This window comes from Neophocaena asiaeorientalis, unplaced genomic scaffold (genome assembly GCF_003031525.2).
Source record: "Neophocaena asiaeorientalis asiaeorientalis breed wild unplaced genomic scaffold, Neophocaena_asiaeorientalis_V1.1 scaffold131, whole genome shotgun sequence".
Classification (NCBI taxonomy): Eukaryota; Metazoa; Chordata; class Mammalia; order Artiodactyla; family Phocoenidae; genus Neophocaena; species Neophocaena asiaeorientalis.
Window position 1 is genome coordinate 2221765 of NW_020173201.1, and position 22345 is coordinate 2244109.

The 22345-nt window shown below is 37.3% G+C and overlaps 1 protein-coding gene across 3 annotated transcripts in view; it reads left to right on the plus strand.

Moving 5' to 3' along the window:
* Nucleotides 1-22345, plus strand: part of ASAH2 (N-acylsphingosine amidohydrolase 2) — an 80328-nt gene that overhangs the window by 45380 nt on the left and 12603 nt on the right. The window contains exons 14-19 of one of the 3 annotated variants that reach the window (XM_024744842.1): nucleotides 8148-8263; nucleotides 9356-9450; nucleotides 11108-11147; nucleotides 11930-12025; nucleotides 14716-14811; nucleotides 16946-17092. In XM_024744842.1, the coding sequence (XP_024600610.1) occupies nucleotides 8148-8263; nucleotides 9356-9450; nucleotides 11108-11147; nucleotides 11930-12025; nucleotides 14716-14811; nucleotides 16946-17092 (590 nt within the window). Of the gene's footprint in view, nucleotides 1-8147; nucleotides 8264-8906; nucleotides 8926-9355; nucleotides 9451-11107; nucleotides 11148-11929; nucleotides 12026-14715; nucleotides 14815-16945; nucleotides 17093-22345 lie in introns of those variants that run through there. The other 2 variants (XM_024744841.1, XM_024744843.1) reach the window with 2 other exon arrangements.

Consider the following 22345-nt stretch of genomic DNA (forward strand, 5'->3'; position numbering starts at 1 on the left):
TGAGCTCCAATTGACCCCTGTCTCTCTGGGAGACTCTCCAAGATTAGCAGGTAGGTCTAACCCAGGCTCCTTTCAAATTATTGTTTCTGAGCTGGGTCTCGGAACATGTGAGATTTTTGTGTGCACGCTTTATTAGTAGAATCTCCATTTCCCACAGCTCTCTGGGTCTCCCGCAAGTAAGCCCCACTGGCCTTCAAAGCCAAAAGTTCTAGTGGCTCATCTTCCTGGCAGAGGAATGCTGGGCTGGGGACACTGATGTGGGGCTCAATACCTTTACTCCTTGGGGAGATGCTCTGAAATTGTAATTATTTTCCTGTTGGTTTCCCAGAGGGTATGGGTCTTGACTACCTATCTCACTGTGGTTCCTTCTTTATATCTTTAGTTATAGAAGATCTTTTATGGTAGGTTCTGGTCTTTTCCATCAATACGTGGTCTGTAAATAGTTGTTATTTTGGTGTGGCCATGAGAGGAGGTGAGCTCATGGTCTTTCTACTCCACCATTTTGGCTGATCTCCCTACTGTGGGTTGTGTTTCCACCTTCTTCATTGTGTCCTTTTAAGCACAAAAAGTTTTAATTTTGATGAAATCAAAATGGTCTATTCTTGCTTTTGTATCTCATGCTTTTGGTGTCATATCTAAGTATCCTTTGCTAAATTTGATGTCATGAAAACCTACCCCTGTTTTCTTCTAGAAGTTTTATGGTTTTAGCTCTTATATTTAGATCTTTGAGCTATTTTGAGTTAGCTTTTATATATGGTGTGAGGTAACAATCCACGTTCATTCTTTTCCTTGTGGCTATCCAGTTATTACAGCACCATTTGTTGAAAGGCTATTTTTTTAAACCCATTGAATGGGCTTGGCACACTCATTGAAAATCAGTTGACCATAGATTCATGGTCTTATTTCTGGATTCCCAATTCTATTCCATTGATCTGTGTTTATTTTTTGTGCTAGTATCACCCTTTTAAAAAAGAAAAATCATTCCTCCTTTTTTATAGCTAAGTAGTATTCCATGGTTCGTATCACCCTTTCTTGATTACTACTGCTGTGTAGTAAGTTTTGAAATCAGGATATATGAGTCCTCCTACTTTGTTCTCCTTTTTCAAGATTGTTTTTGCTATTCTGAGTCCTTTGCAATTCTATTTAACTTTTAGAATCAGTTTGTCAACTTCTACAAAGAAGTCAGCTGAGATTCTGATGGGAATTGTGTTGAATCTGTAGATTAAATTGAGGAGCTCTGTAATCTTAACAACTTTAAGTCTTCTGATCCTTGAACATGGATGTTTTCCTATCTATTTAGGGCACGGAGAAAACTCTCCTATGCTATTAATGTGGTATATCACATTTATTTATTCACACTTTTTGAACCATTCTTGCATCCCAGGAATAAATCCCATTGATCATGGTGCATGATCATTTTAATGTGCTATTGGATTCAGTTTGCTGGTATTTTGCTTGGGATTTTGGCTTCTTTATTCATCAGAGATATTGGCCTTTTTTTTTTTTTTCTCATAGTGCCCTTATATGGCTTTGGTATCAGGGTAATGTTCGCATCATAAAGCAAATTTGGGAGTATTCCCTCCTCCTCAATTTTTGAGAAGAGCTTGAGAAGGACTGGCATTAATTCTTCCGTAAATGTTTGGTTGAATTCACCAGTAAAACCATCTGATCCTAGTCTTTTTTTGTTAGGAGGTTTCTGATTACTGATTCAATCTTCTTACTCATTATTAGTCTGCTCAAATTTTTCTATTTATTCATGATTTAGTCTTGTCAGTTTGTATGTTTCTAGGAATTTACCCATTTCTTCTAGGTTATCCAACTTGGTGGTGTATAATTGCTTATAGTCATCCTTTTGTATTTCTGAGGTGTCATTTGTAATGTCTTACCTTTCATTTCTAATTTTTTGAAAATTTTGAGGCTTCTGTCTTTTTTTCCTCAGTTAATCTAACTAAAGGTTTGTCAATTTTGTGTTTTCAAAAACCAGCTCTTCATTTTGTGGGTTTTTTCTATTGTTTTTCTGGTCTCTATTCCATTTATTTCTACTCTGATCTTTGTTATTTCTTTTCCTCTGTTAACTTTGTGCTTAGTTTTTTCTTTTTCTAGTTCCTTGAGGTGTAAAGTTAGGTTGTTTTTTTGAGATCTTTCTTCGTTCTTAATGTAGGGGTTTATCACAATAAACTCCACTCCCAGAACTTATACAGTAAGTATAAGTTCTCTATACAGTAAGTTTTTGGTATATTGTATTTCCATTTTTGTTTTGTTTGTTTTGAGGTGTTTTTGATTTCATTTTGATTTCTTTGACCCATTAGTTGTTCAGGAGTATGTTTTTTAATCTTCACATATCTGTGAATTTTCCAGTTTTCCTGTTACTGATTTCTAGTTTCAGGTCTTTGTGGTCAGAAAAGATAGTTGGTATGATTTCAATCTTCTAAATTTGCTGAGGCTTCTTTTGTGACCCTACGTGATCAATACTGGAGAATGTTTCATGCACACTTGAGAAGAATGTGTTTTCTACTGTTGTTGGGTAGAATGTTCCATACGTGTCTTTTAGGTCCAGTTGGTCTAAGATACGATTCAAATCCAATGTTTCCTTGTTGATTTTCTGTGTGGATGATCTAACCACTTTTGAAAGTGGGCCATTGATGTTCCCTACTATTATTATATTGTTATTTATTTCCCAGTGCTTATAAAAGTTATGTTTACATTATACTGTTAGTCTATTAAGTGTGTGATAACATTATGTCTTAAAAATGTACATTCCTTAATAAAAAATACATTTATTGCTAAAAATGGTAACCATCAGCAGAGTTTTCAAGGAGTCATAATCATCATCTTTTTGCTGGTGGAGGGTCTTGCCTTGATGTTGATGGCTGCTGACTGATCAGGGTGGTGGTCGATGAAGGTTGTGGTGACTGTGGCAATTTCTTAAAATAAGACAATGATGAAGTTTTCTGCATTGATTGACTCTTTCACAAGTGATTTCTCTGTAGCATGCAATGCATTTTATAGTACTTTACCCACAATGGAACTTCTTGCAAAATTGGAGTCAGTTCTGTCAAACCCTGCCACAGCTTTATCAACTAAGTTTGCATGACATTCTAAATCCTTTGTTGTCATTTCAGTGGTCTTCAGAGCATCTTCACCAGAAGATTCCACCTTAAGAAATCACTTTCTTTGCTCATTCATAAGCAGCAACTCCTCATTTGTGAAAGTTATCATCATGAGATTGCAGCAGTTAAGTCACATCTTTAGGCTTTGCTTTTAATTCTAGTTCTCTTGCTGTTCTCACCACCTCTTCAGTTACTTCCTCAACTGAAGTCTTGAACCCCTCAAAGTCATCCATGAGAGCTGAAATAACTTTTTCCAAGCCCTTGTTAATTTTGATATTTTGCCCTCTTTCCATGAACCATGAATGTTCTTAATGGCATCTAGAATGGTGAATCCTTTCCAGGAAGTTTCCCATTGACTTTTCCAAGATCCATCAGAGGAATCACTGTCCATGGCAGCTATAACCTTATGAAGTGTATTTCTTAAATAATAAGACTTGAAAGTCAAAAGTACTCCTTGATCCACAGGCTTCAGAACGGGTATTGTGTTAGCAAGCATGAAAACAACATTAATCTTGTACATCTTCTTCAGAGCTCTTGGGTGACTTGTGCATTGTCAGTGAGCAGTAATATTTTGTTTGTTTGTTTTGTTTTGTTTATTTGTGGTACGCGGGCCTCTCACTGTTGTGGCCTCTCCTGTTGTGGAGCACAGGCTCCAGACGCGCAGGCTCAGTGGCCATGGCTCAAGGGTCCTGCCGCTCCGCAGCATGTGGGATCTTCCCGGGCTGGGGCATGAACCCGCATCTCCTGCATCGGCAGGTGGACTCTCAACCACTGCACCACCAGGGAAGCCCAAGCACTAATATTTTGAAAGGAATCTTTTCCTGAGCAGTAGATCTCGACAGTGGTGTTTAAATATTTAGTAAACCATCTTGTCAACAGACATGCTGTCATATAGGCTTTGTTGTTCCATTTATAGAGCACAGGCAGAGTAGATTTAGCACAATTCTTAAAAGCCCTAGGATTTTCAGAATGGTAAATGAGCATTGGTTTCAGCTTAAAGTGACCAGCTATGTTTATCCCTAACAAGAGAGTCAGCCTGACGTCGACTTCTCCTCTCTAGCTAAGAAAGTCCAAGATGGCATCTTATTCCAAAAGAAGATTGTCTTGCCTACGTTGAAAATCTGTTTTTTAGTGTAACCACCTTCATTCATTATCTTGGCTTATTCTTCTGGCTAACTTTCCTCAGCTTTTACATTAGCACTTGCTGCTTCACCTTGAACCTTTATGTTATGGAGATGGCTTCTTTCCCTAAAGCTCATAAACCAACCTCTGCTACCTTCAGAGTTTTCTTTTGCAGCTTCCTCACCTCTCTCAGCCTTCATAGAATTGAAGAAATTTAGGGCCTTGCCCTGAATTAGGCTTTGGCATAAGGGAATGTTGTGGCTGGTTTGCTCTTCTCTCCAGACGATTAAAACATTCTCCATATCAGTAATAAGGCTGTTTCACTTTCTTATTTGTGTGTTCGCTGGAATAGCACTTTTAGTTTCCTTCAAGAACTTTCCTTTGCATTCACAATTTGGCTGACTATTTGGTGCAAGAGATCTAGCTTTTTTCATATCACAGCTTTCAACATGTCTTCCTCACTAAGCTTAATCATTTCTAGCTTTTGATTTAAAATGAGAGATGTATGACTCTTCCTTCCACTTGAATACACAGAGGCCATTGTAGGGTTATTAATTGGCCTAATTTCAATATTGTTGTGTCTCAGGGAATAGGGAGGCCTAAGGAGAGGAAGAGAGATGGAGGGACAGCCAGTCAGTGGAGCAGTCAGAATGCATACATTTATCAATTAAGTTTTCTGTCTTAGATGGATGTGGTTTGTAGTGCTGCCAAACTATTACAGTAGTAACATCAAAGATCACTGATCAGAGATCACCGTAAGAAATATAACGATGAAAAAGTTTGAAATCTAGTGAGGATTACTAAAATGTGACGCAACGTCATGAAGTTAGCAATTGCTGTTGGAAAAATGGCACTGATCAACTTGCTTAATGCAGGGTTACCACAAACCCCCAATTTGTAAACAAAACCCCAAACAAACAAACAGAAAAACACAATATCAGCAAAGTGCAAGAAAATGAGGTATACCTGTTCTTTCATATCTTTTATGGGCTATTAGCATCCTTGCATTTCAGCTTGGAGAACTCCCTTTGGCATTTTGTGTCTCATAATTCATGTAGGCTTTCTTCATTCTTTTTCATTTTTTTTCACTTTAATTGAATAGTTCCTAATGACTTGTTTTGAGTTCACAGATTGTTTCTTCTGCTTGATCAAATCTGCTGTTGATGCTCTCTACTGCATTGTTCATTTCATTCATTTCATTCTTCAGCTCCAGAATTTGTTTGGCTCTTTTTTATGGTTCTGCCTTTCTGTTGAACTCTCATTTTGTTCATAATTATTTTCTTGATTTTGTTAAGTTGTATATATTTGTTCTCTTGTAGCTTGCTGAACTTCTTTGACACAATTATTTTGAGTTCTTCTTTGACAATTTCTAGATCTCCAATTCTTCGGGTCAGTTATTGGAAAATTATTGTATTCCTTTTGTGATGTCATGTTTCCTTGATTTTTGTTGTCTCTCATAGAATTGCATTTGTCTGTGCATTTGATGGATCAGTCACCTCTTCCAGACTTTACAGAATGGTTTTGGTGGGGAAAGGCCTTCACCTTTGGGTGGCTGCAGAGACATTGGGTGACTGTGGTTGTTCCAGCTCCAGGGCAGCCCAAGTGGCATAGTCTCCATGCAGCTCTGTCAGCTGAGGTCATCATTGGTGAAGATTGCATGCGTCCTCAAAGGCCAGTACTAAGGGTATCTGCAGCTGCTGTGAGTGCTGTTGTGATCTTCAGTGGTGAAGTCTTCTGGGGACATCCTGACATCCTTTTCTCCCTTGGAGGATGTCATGGCCAAGGGCATCACTTTGGGTGCTATGTTTGGCTTCAGGTACATTCACAGTGGTGGTGGCACTGATGTCTGATATGTCGCATTCATGGAACAGTGACATACCTGAGATCTGGAGCTCGGGTGCTTGTGGAGCAACCATGCCTCCAGGGTCCAGGGCACTGGCTCACCAACAGCTCTGTGCCTGAGGTATGGGCACATGTGGAGCAGCCATGGAGCTGGGGCCTAGAACACATGCATTTGCAGAGGAAAGTGGTTCTGGGGTTCAGGTCCACTTCTAGTGGCTCCAGTGCCTGAGTTACAGGTACTTGCAGGGCAGCTGCAGGTCCGGGGTTTGGAGCCCAGGAAAACACAGCGTGGTCACAAAGTTGGGGTCTGAAACATGGGTGTACATGGAACACCCATGGCTCTGGGGTCAGGGTCATGTATGGGTTTGGGGGTGGGGGACTGACAGCCCTGACTCCAGGGCAGTGGAACAGAAGCTTCTCATGAGGGAGGTACAGCATCACGTCTCTCTTCAGTGATCCATGGTAATCCATCATTGGTTACCTCAGTCATACAAGCTGCTGTTGTCTCTGTGGAGCAGTCTTCTGGGGTTTGCACTGACAAACAGGGTCCTCTTTCATGAAAGCTGTAGAGAGTCTGTTGCAGAGGCTGTTCAGGTTCTCAGTGGCAAGGGTTTCCAGGGTCTTCCACAGAGCAGGCCACTGCAGCAAATGTTGGCACCTGTTATGTGGCTGGTACTGATATCTTCTGCCCTTCTTCGTTCTTAGCCATCTTGAGATGTCTCAGATAAGCCAGCCTTCCCAGTGATCCTTTTCATGTGGTTATTCTGTGTTTTGCTCCACTGTGTTGCTGTAGGTTTTTAGTTGGACTCTTGAGCCCTCCCAGAGCTATTTTCTTTTGTGGATAGCTAATTATTGTATTCTGTGGGGGGATGAAAGCTGATATCTTCTACTTTGGTATCTTGCTGAGGTCATCTCCTTTCTTTATAAGGGCATTTAAAGCTATCAATTTCCCTACAGGAACTGCTTTCACTGCATTCTATACGTTTTGATATACTGTGTCTTCATTTGCATTCATCCGAAACTGTTTTTATATTTTCTTTTGATTTCTTTTTTGACCATTATTCATAATCATGTTGATCAATTTCCACATATTTGTGAGTTTATCAAATTTTCTTCTGTTATTTATTTCTAATTTCATTACATTGTGGTTGAAAACATACTTTGTATTATTTATACTTTAAAACATTTATTGAGGTTTGTTTTATGGCCAGCATATGGTCTATTTTAGATAATGTTCCATATGCACTTGAGAAGAATATATATTATGCTGTTGTTGGATGGAGTCCTTTGTTAGTATCTGTTAAGTCTAGTTGGCTTCTAGTGCTGTTCAAATTTTATACTTCCCTATTGGTCTTCTCACTTGTTGTTCCATCTGTTATTGAAAGTGAGTTATTGAAGTTCCAACTATTATTGTTGATTGTTTCTCCCTTCATTTCTGTCAGTTTTGTTTCACTTATTTTTGTACTCTGTTATTAGGTTCATATATGTTCATAGTTGTTATATTTTCCTAATGGATTATAGATTCTATGTTCTTAGGTTTTGTAGTTAACATAGCTTTTCCCCAGATTATGGGTGTTACGCTTGATGGTTGTTTTTATTGCTCGTGTGTGTGTGTGTGTGTGTGTGTGTGTGTGTGTGTGTACATAATTAAGTGGAGATTCAAGAGTGGGTCTTTAGAGACCACAAGTCAAACAACTGGTACTTCACGTTGGAGGTGTTTTTTTTATAGTTTTCAAAATAAGAAAAAGGTGATTCAGTTCATAGACCTACATTTAATTATATCATATTTTTTATTTGCAAAATGGTTGAGAAAGAGCAATAAAAAAAATTAAGGTTGTAGAACATATATATTCTTTTATTCTGTCAACCACACTGAGGTCTAATTAAACAATGGCTCCTACTTTAGGATGTACAGGAAATCTTGCCTCTTCTATTATGCAACTGTTTGGAATCATTGAACAACAACCTCGATAAAATCTCTCAAAGTCCTAAAAGCATTGTTGTACAACATTTGTCAAAATGATGATATTTTTCAGAGGGTTGGAATCTTATTAATCATAACATTCCTAATAGGGACAACAGTAGGGGATCCACTTTGGGACAGTATTCGGGATCAGTACCTGGGCAAGCCATCTGAAGAAATCAAAGAATGCCAAAAACCAAAGCCAATCCTTCTTCATACTGGAGAGGTAATACATTTTGATTATCATGGTGAAATTAGTATATCATTAATTTTACATTTATGAATTATCAGATATGAATAGTAGCTCTGTGTTGAATAGTAGATCTGTGTGTTATTCAGATGTTCCCATATCAAATTTTTAATATTAAAAAATATGGATGCTATAAGTGTAACTCTAAGAAATAAGGGTTATGATTATTAAATACACTGACTTAGAGTTTTACATCTATAGTAAATAAATGAAGCAATTAGAACAGTGGAAAAGGAAGAATAAGATTAACATTTTTCTTATTCAGGATTTGTTTATGTTGACTCCAGGATAGGAGTGAACACAGAATTCTTTGCAGAGAAAAACATCTCAGGTTATTTTCTCACAACTCAGGCAACATTATTAAGTAAAGCAATATTCTTTAAATACTCTTTGGAACATGGATTTTCATATTCATACAAGTGAATATGAATTCATTCATTGAATGAATGAATTCATTCATTCATTCATCATATTATTATGGATTTTTGATGTAGAAAAAATTTTTAAATAGAGTTTTTTTCTAATATTTAATTAAAATTCTCCAGGAAGAAGAAAGCGAGGAAACAAAGGAATAGAGGGAAAGATTCTACTAATCTGAATATGATAAAGGATAGATTCTCTTGGAGAAAACCTAAAAAGTAAGGCAAGACTTGGTAACTGAAGATTTAAAGTAAAAAGAAATCACTAACTTAAGCTATTCCAAATGATGGTAATTTCTTATTCATCTTGTATAAGGATAGTCACCATGGTAATATAGGAGAACACTTGGTTATCTATTACACATTGTGATGCCACAATGACAAATCCACTAGAAACTTCATTGATGAGAAAATAAGTCCAGGTTAATGGGACACTGGTATATAATATTTACATCTTATTACTATTGAATAGATAGAATATTTAATACTACATGAATTAGAAAAGCAATATGATATTAGGATAAGACACCCCAAAACAGCTGGAAACATTTAAAATCCTTTAATAAAGGAACTTCTATGAGCAGCGTCAGTCTCTTGACGATAGAAAGAATAATATTCTTAACACAGTTTTCATGCTTTTGGTTCTTAGCTGTCAAAACCTCATCCCTGGCACCCAGATATAGTTGATGTTCAGATTATTACTCTTGGGTTCTTGGCCATCACTGCCATCCCTGGGGAGTTTACGTAAGTTCCTGTTTTTCTTTTTGTAGTTACACATGTAACTGTTGTGGATGTGTTTCTGTTGGGATCACTTCTTATCATGGGCAGATAATTCTGTACTGACTCCTTTGTATCCTACTGTGCTATGTTTGGCGACGGTGACAAATATTCCCACCCTCTTTTGGTGGGGCCTCTGAAGAATAAATCTCTCTCTGCCTGTTACTAGTGGGTAACTTGAAGTAAACAGAAAAATTTTAAAAGTTATCATTCCAATAAAATTATGCAGTGATTTATTATGTCAGTAGAAAGACTTTAAATAATATTAAAACATAGGGTCGTGAAACAATCAATTTAGGTATTAGAAGCATGGAAACATATTTTAAATCCGCTCCTTATGCCATATTTCCTATCTTAGTAAGTAGCAATTTTTTATCTTTTCATTGCTCAGGCCCTAAATCTTAGAGTCATCCCTGAATTCTCTCTTTTTCAATTTTCCCTGCTTTCAATCCTTCAGCAAAGTCTGTATGTTCTATTCAACAGTTTCCATCATTCTTCCCCTCCCCACCCCCCAGCCCCAACCTGGGTCTAAGCCACCATTATCTCTCCCGTGGATTTTACTGCAATAACCTCCTGTCTCACCTTCCTGCTTCTCCCTCACTCCTCTATAGTCTTTCCTCAACATTATAGCCAGAGTAATCCCTGTAAAGCATAAGTCAAATCATGTCACTACTCAAAACCTTTCAATGGCTTCTAACTCTCCAGAGAAATTCTCAAACACTTATAATATCCGACAGGGCCCTATGTGATCCTCTCTTCAGCAAGCTCTCTGATCTGATTTCATACCACTCCCCCTTGATCACCCCTGCTGCAGCCACCTTGGCTTCAGTGCCGTTCCCAGACTACCAAGCACGCTTCTATTTTAGGGCTTTTGAATTTACAGTTCCTTCTGCCTGAAACACTTACCCTCCATTTATCCCCATGGCCAAGTCTTTTATTCCTTCAATTCTCTGCTCAAAACTCTAACAGAGATGCCAGTCTTGCTTACATGATATAACATTGTCTTTACCCCCCCACCACTCCTACCACCACCACATCACTACAGCATCAGCACGAACACCACCATCCCCACAATGACCACCACCATTCTCTTTCATCCTTATCCTACTTTATACTCTCCATAGCACTTACTGTCATCTCACTTTTTTATTTGCTTGTTGACCATCTTCCCTCCCTAGAATGTCAGCTCCATACTGTTGAATCCTTAGCAGTTTGAAGTGAGTCTGGTATGTGGTAGGTGTCCAATATTTTACTGAAGGATTAAATGAATGAATGAAATAGTAAGTTCTTTGTAGGCAGGAACAGTACACTCTCTACTTGCCTCAGCTGTTATTAAATAGAATGCAACCTATTGTTGACTCAGTGAATGGAAAGTGATTGGGATCTTTTGCCAGTGATATTCATTGATTCTGTTTTCCTCCTTCAAGTTGTCTGTTTTCACTTTAGGATTTGTTTTGAAGATAGGGCAGTGAGGAAAAAAGCTCAACTTTAACTTTCATTGTTTCTATACACTTTATTATTGTTAGCCAGGCTAACATTTTGGCCTTCGCTACAAGTCTTTCTGTGTACCTTGTGTACATTCTGAATAGGAAAACACTCTGATAATTCTGTTTTCTTGACTCAGGACCATGTCTGGACGAAGACTTCGGGAGGCAGTTCAAGAGGTAAATTAAAAACGAAATAAAATATCCATACGCATTTTTATTTAGAAAAGAGAAAAGAATTCCCTGTGATCTGGCACCTTTTAAATTATTCTTTGCGAAGATGACGACAGTTTTACACATCTTGAAAATAACGGCTGGAGGTGAAAATGAAATATTAATGGCATAAGAACAAACTTAAAAAATATAAGAGAACTATAGTAAGATTAAAATATTTCATTTGTATTTATGTACGAATAATTTAAAAATGGATAATGGTTTTATGGCTTCAGTAGTAAATGACCCCAAGTACATTAGTATCTTAGAGTCCTGGGTAAATAAAAATCTAACACATGTTAAAAATGCTGTATTTTATTTATATTTGTGATTTTCTTTACATTCAGAAAGTATTGTAAATGGTTCTAAGATGACATAATCAACAAATGTTTTATTATTTGGAGCTGGAAATAACTCCTGTGGTTAGCTAATATGTTCCCATTATACTTTTTTGGAAATTGATAAAAGATCTGTATTTTGGTAATAAGATTCTGCATCTGCAAATGCAATCGTTAAGATGTTTGGAGATCCATTGACTTGCCCAACTATAGTGCAGAGTTACGGCTTTAAGTTTTCCTAAGGGATCCTTAGATACTCCTGTACTCCTAGGCAGTTTTGATCGTTAGGGAAAATATTAAGGTAGTTACGTTACACTAATGATTCATGTTTATAATTGTATGTTAAGTGTTAGGATGATAATACACTATAAGATGAAGAGTAATTTTATTGCACTCTCCCTTTCCCCCTAGGAATTTGCAACTTATGGGATGCTGAATATGACTGTTGTTATTTCGGGTCTATGCAATGTATATACACACTACATTACCACCTATGAAGAATACCAGGTAAAATTAAAAGTTCTCATCATTTAAACGAATTATACCCTGGTCAAGACTATTGCGTCAAATGCAGAATTTCTTTGTGGACTTCCTCAATCGTGTTTTTGAGAGGTGATTTTGTTTTAGGGCTGGTAAGAGAATGATAAGCCAGAGGTTGTATTTGGGAGTTCTAGGTTGACCATTTCCAAGTTCAGGTCAAAATTCTAGTCTCACTGACTTCCACTTTCCCTGAAATAAATTACTCTGTCGGGGGCACTGATAATAAGCCTGGGTTATGGCATACAACATTGCTAACTCTATCCTTAATACTTCTGGTGCCTTAAACTTCTGTAGAACCTGGGGAAAACTCCCATTGATAGCTTCTGTTTATTGAGTGCACTGCCTAAGCAGCTTGCAAATGTGATCTTACATAATCCTCACAATTAGCCCTGACTGAAGTAGGGTATTATTATATCCGTGATACAGATTAAGAAACAGAGCCTCAAAAAAATTAGGGAGGCTGCTGCCTGGTAATGCGTTTTTGTTTACAAATAGTACAGAAAGTAGCCCAAGTACTTTTAAACAACAGTAGTTAAAAACGTGAAAACGGTGTAGAGTTCCACAATTAATGGTTTCTAATACATCTGCAGGTATAACTTGGCAATCCATACTGTGGCACACAGGCTACCCCTTGACAAATACTCAGTAATTCCAGCAGTAGAGTCTGCCCTGCTGCCCTCTGTTGACTTTACTGAAGGGTCCCTGCCTTCTAGGAAATTCTGTTGAATAAAGGTTCTTAACTGGGGTAAACTTAGGTGTGAATAAGTTTTCACGTATCCACTTTTTCATTTATCTGTAACTGTCTTTTAGCATCTCTTTCAATTATGAATGTAGGCAACAAATGACAGAATATTAGCTGTACCTCTGACTTTTGTCACCAATAGGAACCATGAATATTTTTCGTATCACAAATAGTTACTGCACATCTGGAAATACCTTTTACTCTCATTGCTATTTTAAAATCACAGTAGTTATTAGATCTGCTACTAGGTCTTGTTACTCAGTAGCATCATACAGAAGCACAAACATTCCTCTATTGCAAAATTGGTTTATTATTGTTTGATTTCAGTTGAATGGGTTTCCTTTGTCAATCCATGTATTTTATTTTATGTGTTTAGAAATGTTGCTCTGAAAGGGGTCCATAGGCCTCAACAGACTGCCAAAGTAGTCCAAGGCGCAAGTAAAGTTAGGAACCCCTACTAGCTTGTCTCCTGGTTAGGGACATGAAAAGATTAGTATTAATTAATTAATTAATTAACTTATTCAGTCAACAGATATGTTTTGTGAGAGATACTGTACTAGCCACTATCTGGGCATAACAGTGCCTTGCCCTCAAGACCACCAGAATTTATGGGCCAGTAAAAGACATAGAAGAAAGCAGGTGATTACACTTCTGTGAAAGGGATGCACAAGGTGTTGTGAAAACGAAGAGAAAGAGCACCGGTTTAGACTGGGTATTTGAAGTTGGGGACTGGCAGATTTTCACGAAGATGTAGAATTTGTCCAAGTTATTGAGAATGAGTAAGGACTAATTAAGCAAATAAAAGTTAGGGAGGGTGTTCCATATTGAGGGAGCTACATACACAAAGGTCCAGAGGGGCAGACTTAGTATATTTAAGGGGCCATAATTAGTTGAGTACCATGGAATTAGCATGATGACGGCAGTGAGACAGGGGCTAGAGTGCGAGGCAAGGGTTAGATCGATGGAGAGTCTTTTATGCTGTGCCTCAGAGCTTTGATTCAATAAGGAAGATTTTGGGGGAACTACAGTAGAATTTAGAGGAAAGAATGCTCTGTTGAAATCTGTAATTTAGAAAGCTCACTAGGCTGGCAGTGTAGGAAATGAATTGGAAGGACAAGTGTAGAGGCAGAGAACTGATTAAGAAGCTGTAGTTATGATCTGGGTGAGAGCTAAGTGTTTGACCAAGGTAAAGCAGTAAAGAAAGAGGAAAATGAAAAAATTCAAGAGATGTTAAGTAATGATGACTTGGAGACTTATAGGATATAGGATGAAGGAGGGAGAGGGGTCTAAGCTGGCTGCAAGATGATCCTGGCATGGGAGACTGGAAGGATGGCCTTCACTGAGATGAAGAATGTTGCAGGGAAAGCTGATATATTTGGAGTGATGAGTTCCAGGTTAGATTTGATGAACTGGCGGTTTCTGTGGAACAACCAAAGCCTTGGTGCTCAAGTAAAAGGAGTTGTATTTGCTTCCATTTTATAGTTCTATGATGGGTTAAATGTCCTTCTCGAGGTAGTTCCATCACCCCCCAGTTTATCCAGGAGTTACTAAGACTCTTATTTTTCCTCATTTTTTTCTCCTGCTGTACTCTTTGGGGGAAAACATTTATATTACAAGTACTTAAGATAGACATAAACTCAGGAGCTATTACTCTCTTTCAGGTTAACTGGACTGTTGGTCCAAATGGCATAAGCCAGGAGAATTCTTCACTGCCTTGAACAAGTAGCTGTTGGGAGCCATTTACTTTTGCTGGTAAATGGAAATGCCCACTCTCCTTTGTCATAAGTAGTCTTGAATTATGTCAGTTTGGATTATGCAAGATGTGCAGTCATCACCCCTCACTAAAATGCAACACCTCTGTAAATGGATTGAAATATGCAGAATGGTATAAGACTCTGTTCTGCCTCTCCTGCAGGCTCAGCGGTATGAGGCAGCATCCACAATTTATGGACCACATACTCTGTCTGCTTACATCCAGCTTTTCAGAGTCCTTGCTAAGGCCATTGCTACGGTAATCAAAAATTGTATGTTTGTGTGTCTCAGGGGTGGGGAGATGCAGAGGGAAGCAAAAAAGACCTTAGCTTTGAGTGTTCAGTTTCTTTGAAAATCTTTATATTTAAAAATATTGTAGCTGTGAGGTATCTCTAAGAAGTGAAACTGGTAAAATAAATTCAGAGTCAGTTAACATCTTTTGGTAGTGACCACTTTTTTCATACCTATTATCCTCCCAGTCACCTTGTGAAGTATGGAGGTATTTTTCCCCATTTTTCAGATGAGCAAATAGGTTCAGAGATGAGAAGTGATCAAGCTTACTATAACTGTGCTCTCTAATCTTGGTCAGTTTCTCTCCAGTTGCTTCCTGAATTGAGTGGTTTATCAGTTCTGAGATGCCCATTTTCCATATTATAACATCTCTGAAATTGGGATGTATTGGATTGGCCAAAAAGTTCATTCGGTTAATGAATACATTGTTTGATAAAGTTCTTGGTGAAAATGAAAAATGTCTTTTACTTTTACCTAAAACTGAAGAAACTTTTTGGCCAACTCAATATCTTCCAATCAAAGGAATCTTACAATTATAGTTAGTAGCATGTTTTCACTTTCTTGGTGGTTCAAAAATAATAATAGTTATTATAATCAATAGAGCCTTAGATTTGATAAAGTGCAACAGTGTCTTGGAATGTACACACACATTGTATCTACCTAAACTCTGTACACCTAAATAAGTTTACTTAAAGGAACTCAACTTGTGTAAATCTTCCCTCTGGAATACAGTTTATGTATGAAGCTTCACTCTGGTGTCAAAAGATTAGTCAATAAGCAGGATAAGGACTTCAATGTGATAAATGGACCCTTGTACAATACCACATAAGCCCCAATAAAGGCTGTGAGGCAATGATGGCATAGCAAAGACAATAAAGCCCTTTCACAGAAAGAGCTTGGATATATTAAATTGAAGCAAAACTGCTGTTTCTGTAGGTCAAAATAGTGAAATATGGGCAATTTCATATGTCTCCATCTAATTAGTTATTGACTGTGTGTTTGAAGTTTCAGTACAAGGTATTTACTTTGGATATATTTTAATTATCAGGTTATTGTTTTATCATAATATTCTTTTCAATTTTAGGTCTGATACTTTTTTTAAAAACAGAACTATTTTTAGTTTTCATCATAAAAGCTAACTATTTGTAGAATATCCAGATTATACAGAAAAGTATAAACCTCTAACCCATCTCTAGAGATAACCACTGTTTAACTTTCATGCAATTACAGGTTTATAGCTCTTCCCATGGAAGTAGAGTCATCAAATTTTATAGTGATATTTAGGAAGAAAAGTGTGATTCATTTTGTGGAAATTTGTTTCAGAATTTTACAGTTACGTGTCTAAGAATATCTATGTGATCTTGAAAAAAAAAACCCACTGAGTATCTGCAAGCCTATCTTCCCATTTGCAAAATGAGAATGATAATGAGTAGGTTATGTGGCTGCTGTCAAGATTAAACATATAAAGCAAGGATTAAAGTACATCAAGTCCATATGAGGACTGTTTAAAATTTGAGATTAGAATTTTGGTGACACTATTAAAGGTGGCAAATTCTGTGGAAAGTATAGATTAAACCAGTCATGATACTGGCTGATCTTAACTTTTAAATTAAAAATATATTTATTATATTCTTTAATGAGCACAGAGAAGGATTTAGGAAAAAACTTGGTAGTGACTTTGGATAAGAGAGACTCAACACTTTTTAAACCTGAAAAGAATAATTACAGTGTCATGTTGCAGAGGCTTATCATGTGTTTCTGTCCGGAGTCATACAGTTAAAGAATGGCTGTCCCAGAATCTAAACTCGTGGAGCATGATTCCTAGCTTACACTCTAGATTATACTGCCTAGGGGAGTGAAAGTGTTACCTGTGACTGACACTTTCTTCTAGTCACAAAAGTTAAAATTACGGACATCTAGGCTCCTATTTCAGCAGAGTTCCCCTCGCATTTTGTTACAGTTGTTAGCTCTTGGGAAGAGGGAGAGGGAGTGGGAAAGTGAGTGTGTATGTGTTTGCTTTAATGAAGGCATTTTTGGGGATCTGGGGGGAAGGGTCTTGACTCTACATTGTATGCTTCTTAAGCAAATGCTCTCTGTTCTAGGATACAGTAGCCAATCTGAGCAGCGGTCCAGAGCCTCCATTTTTCAAAGGCCTGATGGCCCCATTAATCCCTAATACTGTGGATAGAGCGCCTGTAGGCACAACTTTTGGGGATGTCCTGCAGCCAGCCAACCCTAAATACAGAGTGGTAAGACTCGCAAAGAGGTCTTGGGATCCTTCAGAAGACTGTGTGGGGATGGGGGGAAAGATGTTGCTTAATGTCACCACCTGCCTCGAATCATGCCTCGGGCCAGCTGTTAGCAATGATTTAGAAAATTGTTCTTATCTCTGCAGAGGCTCTGAAAACATGCAAATGGGGAAGTATTTATTTTTCGGTTGGTAATTGTGGAAAATTGAATTTCTAAAATTCAAATTATTCCTTTTCTTTTTCAAGGGATAGTCCTGGAACCATTCATTGTAGCATAGAAAAGTTGTCTATGATATGTCAAGGATAGGACAAGCACATAGAAATGAAGCAGGATTTCTACCACTACTATCTGATATAGATCTTGTGTCTTGCAACTTTGCTAAATCATTTATTAGTTCCAATAGATAGTTTTGGTGTGGATTCCTTAGAAATGTCTATGTATAGTATGTCATCTGTGAATAAGAACAGGTTTCCTTATTCCTTTATGAATTTCCTTTGTGGATGCCTTTTAATTGTTTCCTTATTGCACTGGCTAGAGTCTCCAATGCAATGTTGAAAAGAAGTTGTAAGACTGGACATCCTTATCTTGTTTCTAATCTTAGGAGGAAAAGTATTCAGTCATTAAGTATAATGTTTTCTTTAGAATTTTTGTAGATGCCCTTTATCAGGTTAAAAAAATTCCCTTCCATGTCTAGTTTGTTGAGAGTTTTTATGAAGAAAAGGTGTTGAAGTTTTTCAAATCCTTTTCTGTGTCTACTGAGGTGATCATGTGGTTTTTGGTTTTTATTCTATTAATAGGGTGTATTGTATTGGTTGATTTAAGATATTAAATAAATACCCTTTAGTAACGGTATATAATACTTTTTACATGTTGTTAAATTTGGTTTGCTAACATTTTTCTAAAGAGTTTTGTACTCATGTCCATGAGGGGCATTTGTAGTCTTCTTTTCATGTGTCATCTTTGTCTGCCCTTGGTATCAGGGTGACACTGGTCTCAGTAAAGGATTAGAAAGTGTTTCCTCTTGTATTTTCTGAAAATGTATGCAAAAGATTGATGTTATTTCTTCCTTAAATATTGGATCAGATTTACCAGCAAAGTCATTTGAATTTGGGCTTCTTTTTATGGCAAAATTTTAAATCACTAATTCAGTTCCTTTACTCGTTGTAGGCCTATTCAGATTTTCTGTTCTTGAGTCAATTATGTGTCTTTCTAAGAGTTTACTTTGTCTTTAGGAATTTTCCCATTTCATATAATTGTCTAATGTGTTGGGATAAACTTGTTCATAATATTCCCTTATAATTCTTTTAATTTCTGTAAGGTCAATAATGATGTCCCCTCCTTCTGCCTGATTTTGCTGACTTATGTCTTCAAAGAGCCATCTTTTAGCTCCGTTGATTTTATCTGTTTTTCCATTTCACTGGTTTTTGCTCTAGTGTTTCATTTCTTTCCTTCTGCCTGCTTTGATTTTATTTTGCTCTTCTTACACCGTCTTCTTTTGCATTTCTTAAGGTGGATGCTTAGGTTATTTTTATGTTTTAGTGTCCTTTTTTAATTCCTCTGTTGGTTTTTTACTGTGTATATTTTTAGCTGTTTTCCTGGTAGTTATTTTAGGGACTTGAAAAAGAACTCTGTTTCTTCTCTTTACACTCCACTCAGTACTTCTGACAGCAGATGTGTGGAGGTTTCCACCCACCAAGTAACTCTCCGGTTCTCTGTGGACACCAATTTGATGTCCTACAATTCAATTCAATTCTGATGGGATTTACTTGGGGTTGGCACAGATCCCACAGGTTAAGGGCTCAGTCCCACTAGACTTCACCCTCCCCCTCACCTCCCGCTCCCCATACACACATATTTCAGACACCAGTGGCAAATCCAAGTTGTCACCTGTGCTTCTAACAGCCTGGCTATAAATTGTAGATTCCCATGACCTCCTCCTCAGGTTTAATGACTTGCTAGAATAGCTCACAGAATTTAGGAAAATAGTTTACTTACTAGATTACCAGTTTATTATAAAAGGATACAACTCAGGAACAACCAATGGAGAGATGTATAGGGCAAGGTATGGGGGAAAGAATGCAGAGCTTCTTCAGCCATGCCACCTTCCCAGAGTCTCCACATATTCACCAGCCTGGAAGCTCTCCAAACCGAAAACTTTAGGGATTTTTGTGGAGGCTTCATTATGTAGCCATGATTGACTAAATCATTGGCCATCGGCAGTTAACTCAACCTCCAGCTCTTTTCCCTTCCCTGGAGATCAGGGGGTTGGAGTTGAAAGTTCTAACCCTCCAATCACAGGGTTTGTTTGCTCCCATTCAGAGGTTATGCATAAGTCTGCAGCCACCAGTTATCTTAATAGCATACAAAAGACACATTAGCGGAGATTCCAAGGGTTTTACGAGCTGTGTGCCAGAAAATGGGGGCAGAGACCAAATATATATATATATATTTATATCTCACGTCACAGAGCTATAATATGCATCTTAACTAACCACAACCTACTTTAATATAATACTAACTTAATTCTAAAAAATACAAAAAGATTCTTCCCAAATATCTTTTTTCCCTTTCCCATTTTTGGTGATATTGTCACATATTATATCTACATGTAAATGTAATAATACAGTGTTATAATTATTGTTTTATAAAAGCTTATGTCTTTTAAAGACATTAAGAAAATCTATGAAAAAGTATATTTAGGGCTTCCCTGGTGGCGCAGTGGTTGAGAGTCCGCCTGCCGATGCAGGGGACACGGGTTCGTGCCCCGGTCTGGGAAGATCCCACATGCCGCGGAGCGACTGGGCCTGTGAGCCATGGCCGCTGAGCCTGCGTGCCCGGAGCCTGTGCTCCGCAACGGGAGAGGCCACAACAGTGAGAGGCCCGTGTACTGCAAAAAAAAAAAGTATATTTATAGAAAAATTTTATTTACCTACATATTTACCAGTTCTGGTACTCTTTATTTCTTTTTAAGAATTTGTATTATCATCTAGCATCATTTTCTTCCAGCTGGAAGGACTTCCTTTAGTGTTTCTTGTAAGACAGTTATACTAACAACAAATTCTCTCAGCCTTTGTTTATCTGGAATGGATTTATCTTATCTTTGAAGAATGGTTTTGCTGCATTCTTGATTGAAAAATTTTTTTCTTTTATTACATTGAATATGTTATCCTGTTACTTTCTGTACTTCACTCTCTAATGAAAAGTCAATTGTTAATTTTATTGTAATTTCCCTGTAAGAAATGAATCACTTTTGCTGCTTTCAAAATTTTCTTTTTGTCTATGTCTACCACTAGTTTGCTACAATATATCTAGATGTGAATTACTTTGTGATTATCCTACTTGGAATTTGTTGAGTTCCTTGGATCTATAAGGTAACATTCATCAAATCTGAGAAGTTTTCAGCCATTATTCCTTCAAAAAGTTTTTTGTTCTTTTCTCTCTTTCTTCTAGTTTTGGGACTTCTGTTTTGTGAGTGTCAGTATACTCGGTGTTGTCCCACATGTTTCTCAGGCTCTGTTAATTTTACTTCAATCTTTCTTTCCCTCTCTATTCTTCATATAGGATAATTTATATTGATAAATTCTAGTTCACTTATTCTTTCTTCTGTCATCTCACATTTGCTGTGAAATCCCTCTAGTGAATTTTTCATTTCAGTTGTTGTGATTTTCAACTCCAGAAAATTCTCTTCACTGTGTCTCTGTTTGTTAAATCATTATCATTATACTTTCCTTTAGTTCTTTAAACCTGATTTATATTAGTTCTTAGAACATTTTAATAATAGCTCCTTTGAAGTCTTTGCTAAATCTAACATCTGGGGACACAGAGAAGCAATTTTGATTGTTCCTTTTTTCCCCTTAGTATGGGTGATACTTTCTTGTATGCACATCTCATTTCATTGTTGTTGTTGTTTGAATACTGCATGTTTGTTGATATATTGTAGCAACTCTGGATTCTAGCTTCACTTCCCCACCCCAGAGTTGTTATTTTTGTTTATTTGTTTGCTCATTTAAAACTTGACTGGACTAATTAGTAAAGTCTGTCTCTCTTACAATGTATGGCTGCTATATCTTTGCTCAGTTTTTTATACTTGATTTTAAGTCTCACTCTCAAGTGTTGCTTCTGTGATTACAGAACTTAATGTTCAGCTGGATATTGTTCAGAGTTTGTATTTAGGTGGCTCAAGAAGTAAGAATTTCAATCTCTGCTGATGGAACTGTGTGGGCTAGGGTATGCATTCAAACTTCAGACCATTTTCAGTTTTCCCCAAATTTTAATTTCCACTGGGGTCTCTTATATCTCGTCTGCACATACATCGAGACATTAGCCAGGGATATATGAGTGGTTTGGGCCTGCTCTGTTCTCTGTGTATGATCATAGCCCCTGATTAGTCCAGGATAGGATAAGAGCTTATTAAAACTATGACAGTTATCTTCCCCACAAACTATTAAATCACCAATTACCAGTCTAGCCACTATCCCTCAATGTTTGCCTTCCACTGAGATCACCACTTTAAATGGCTATGTTCCAAATTAAGTAAGTTCCTTCTGGCAGCAGCAGAAAAGCTGTTAATTTTATGGCCTTCCCTGCTCCGGTTGAAATATAGTACTACAGAGGATGAGAGCAACCCTGGTAAGAACACCAAAAACTTGCACTGTGCTTACCACTAAGTTTAGTAGTTTTAATGAACAAACATTTCTCAGCTTTTGGTTGATAATTGAAGTGCCAGAATGGTTATTTTTAGAGTTACATATGATCCAGCAATCCCACTCCTGGACATATATCCAGAGAAAACTCTAAAATGATATAGGCACCCCAGTGTTCACAGCAGCACTATTTACAATAGCCAAGATATGGAATGGAAGCAAAGTAAATGTCCATTGACAGATGAATGAATAAAGAAGATGTGGTATTATATAATATACAATAGATACTACTCAGCCATAGAAAAGAACAAAACAATGCCATTTGCAGCAACATGGATGGACCTAGAGATTATCATACTAAGTGAAGTAAGTCAGACAGAGAAAGACAAATATCATATGCCATCACTGATATGTGGAATCTAAAATATGATACAAATGAAATAATTTACAAAAGAGAAACATACAGACATAGAAAATAAACTTTTGGTTACTAAAGGGGAAAGTGGGGAGGGAATAAATTAGGAGTTTGTGATTAGCAGATACAAACTACTGTATGGAAAATAGATAAACAACAGGGTCCTACTGTTGCACAGGGAACTATATTCAATA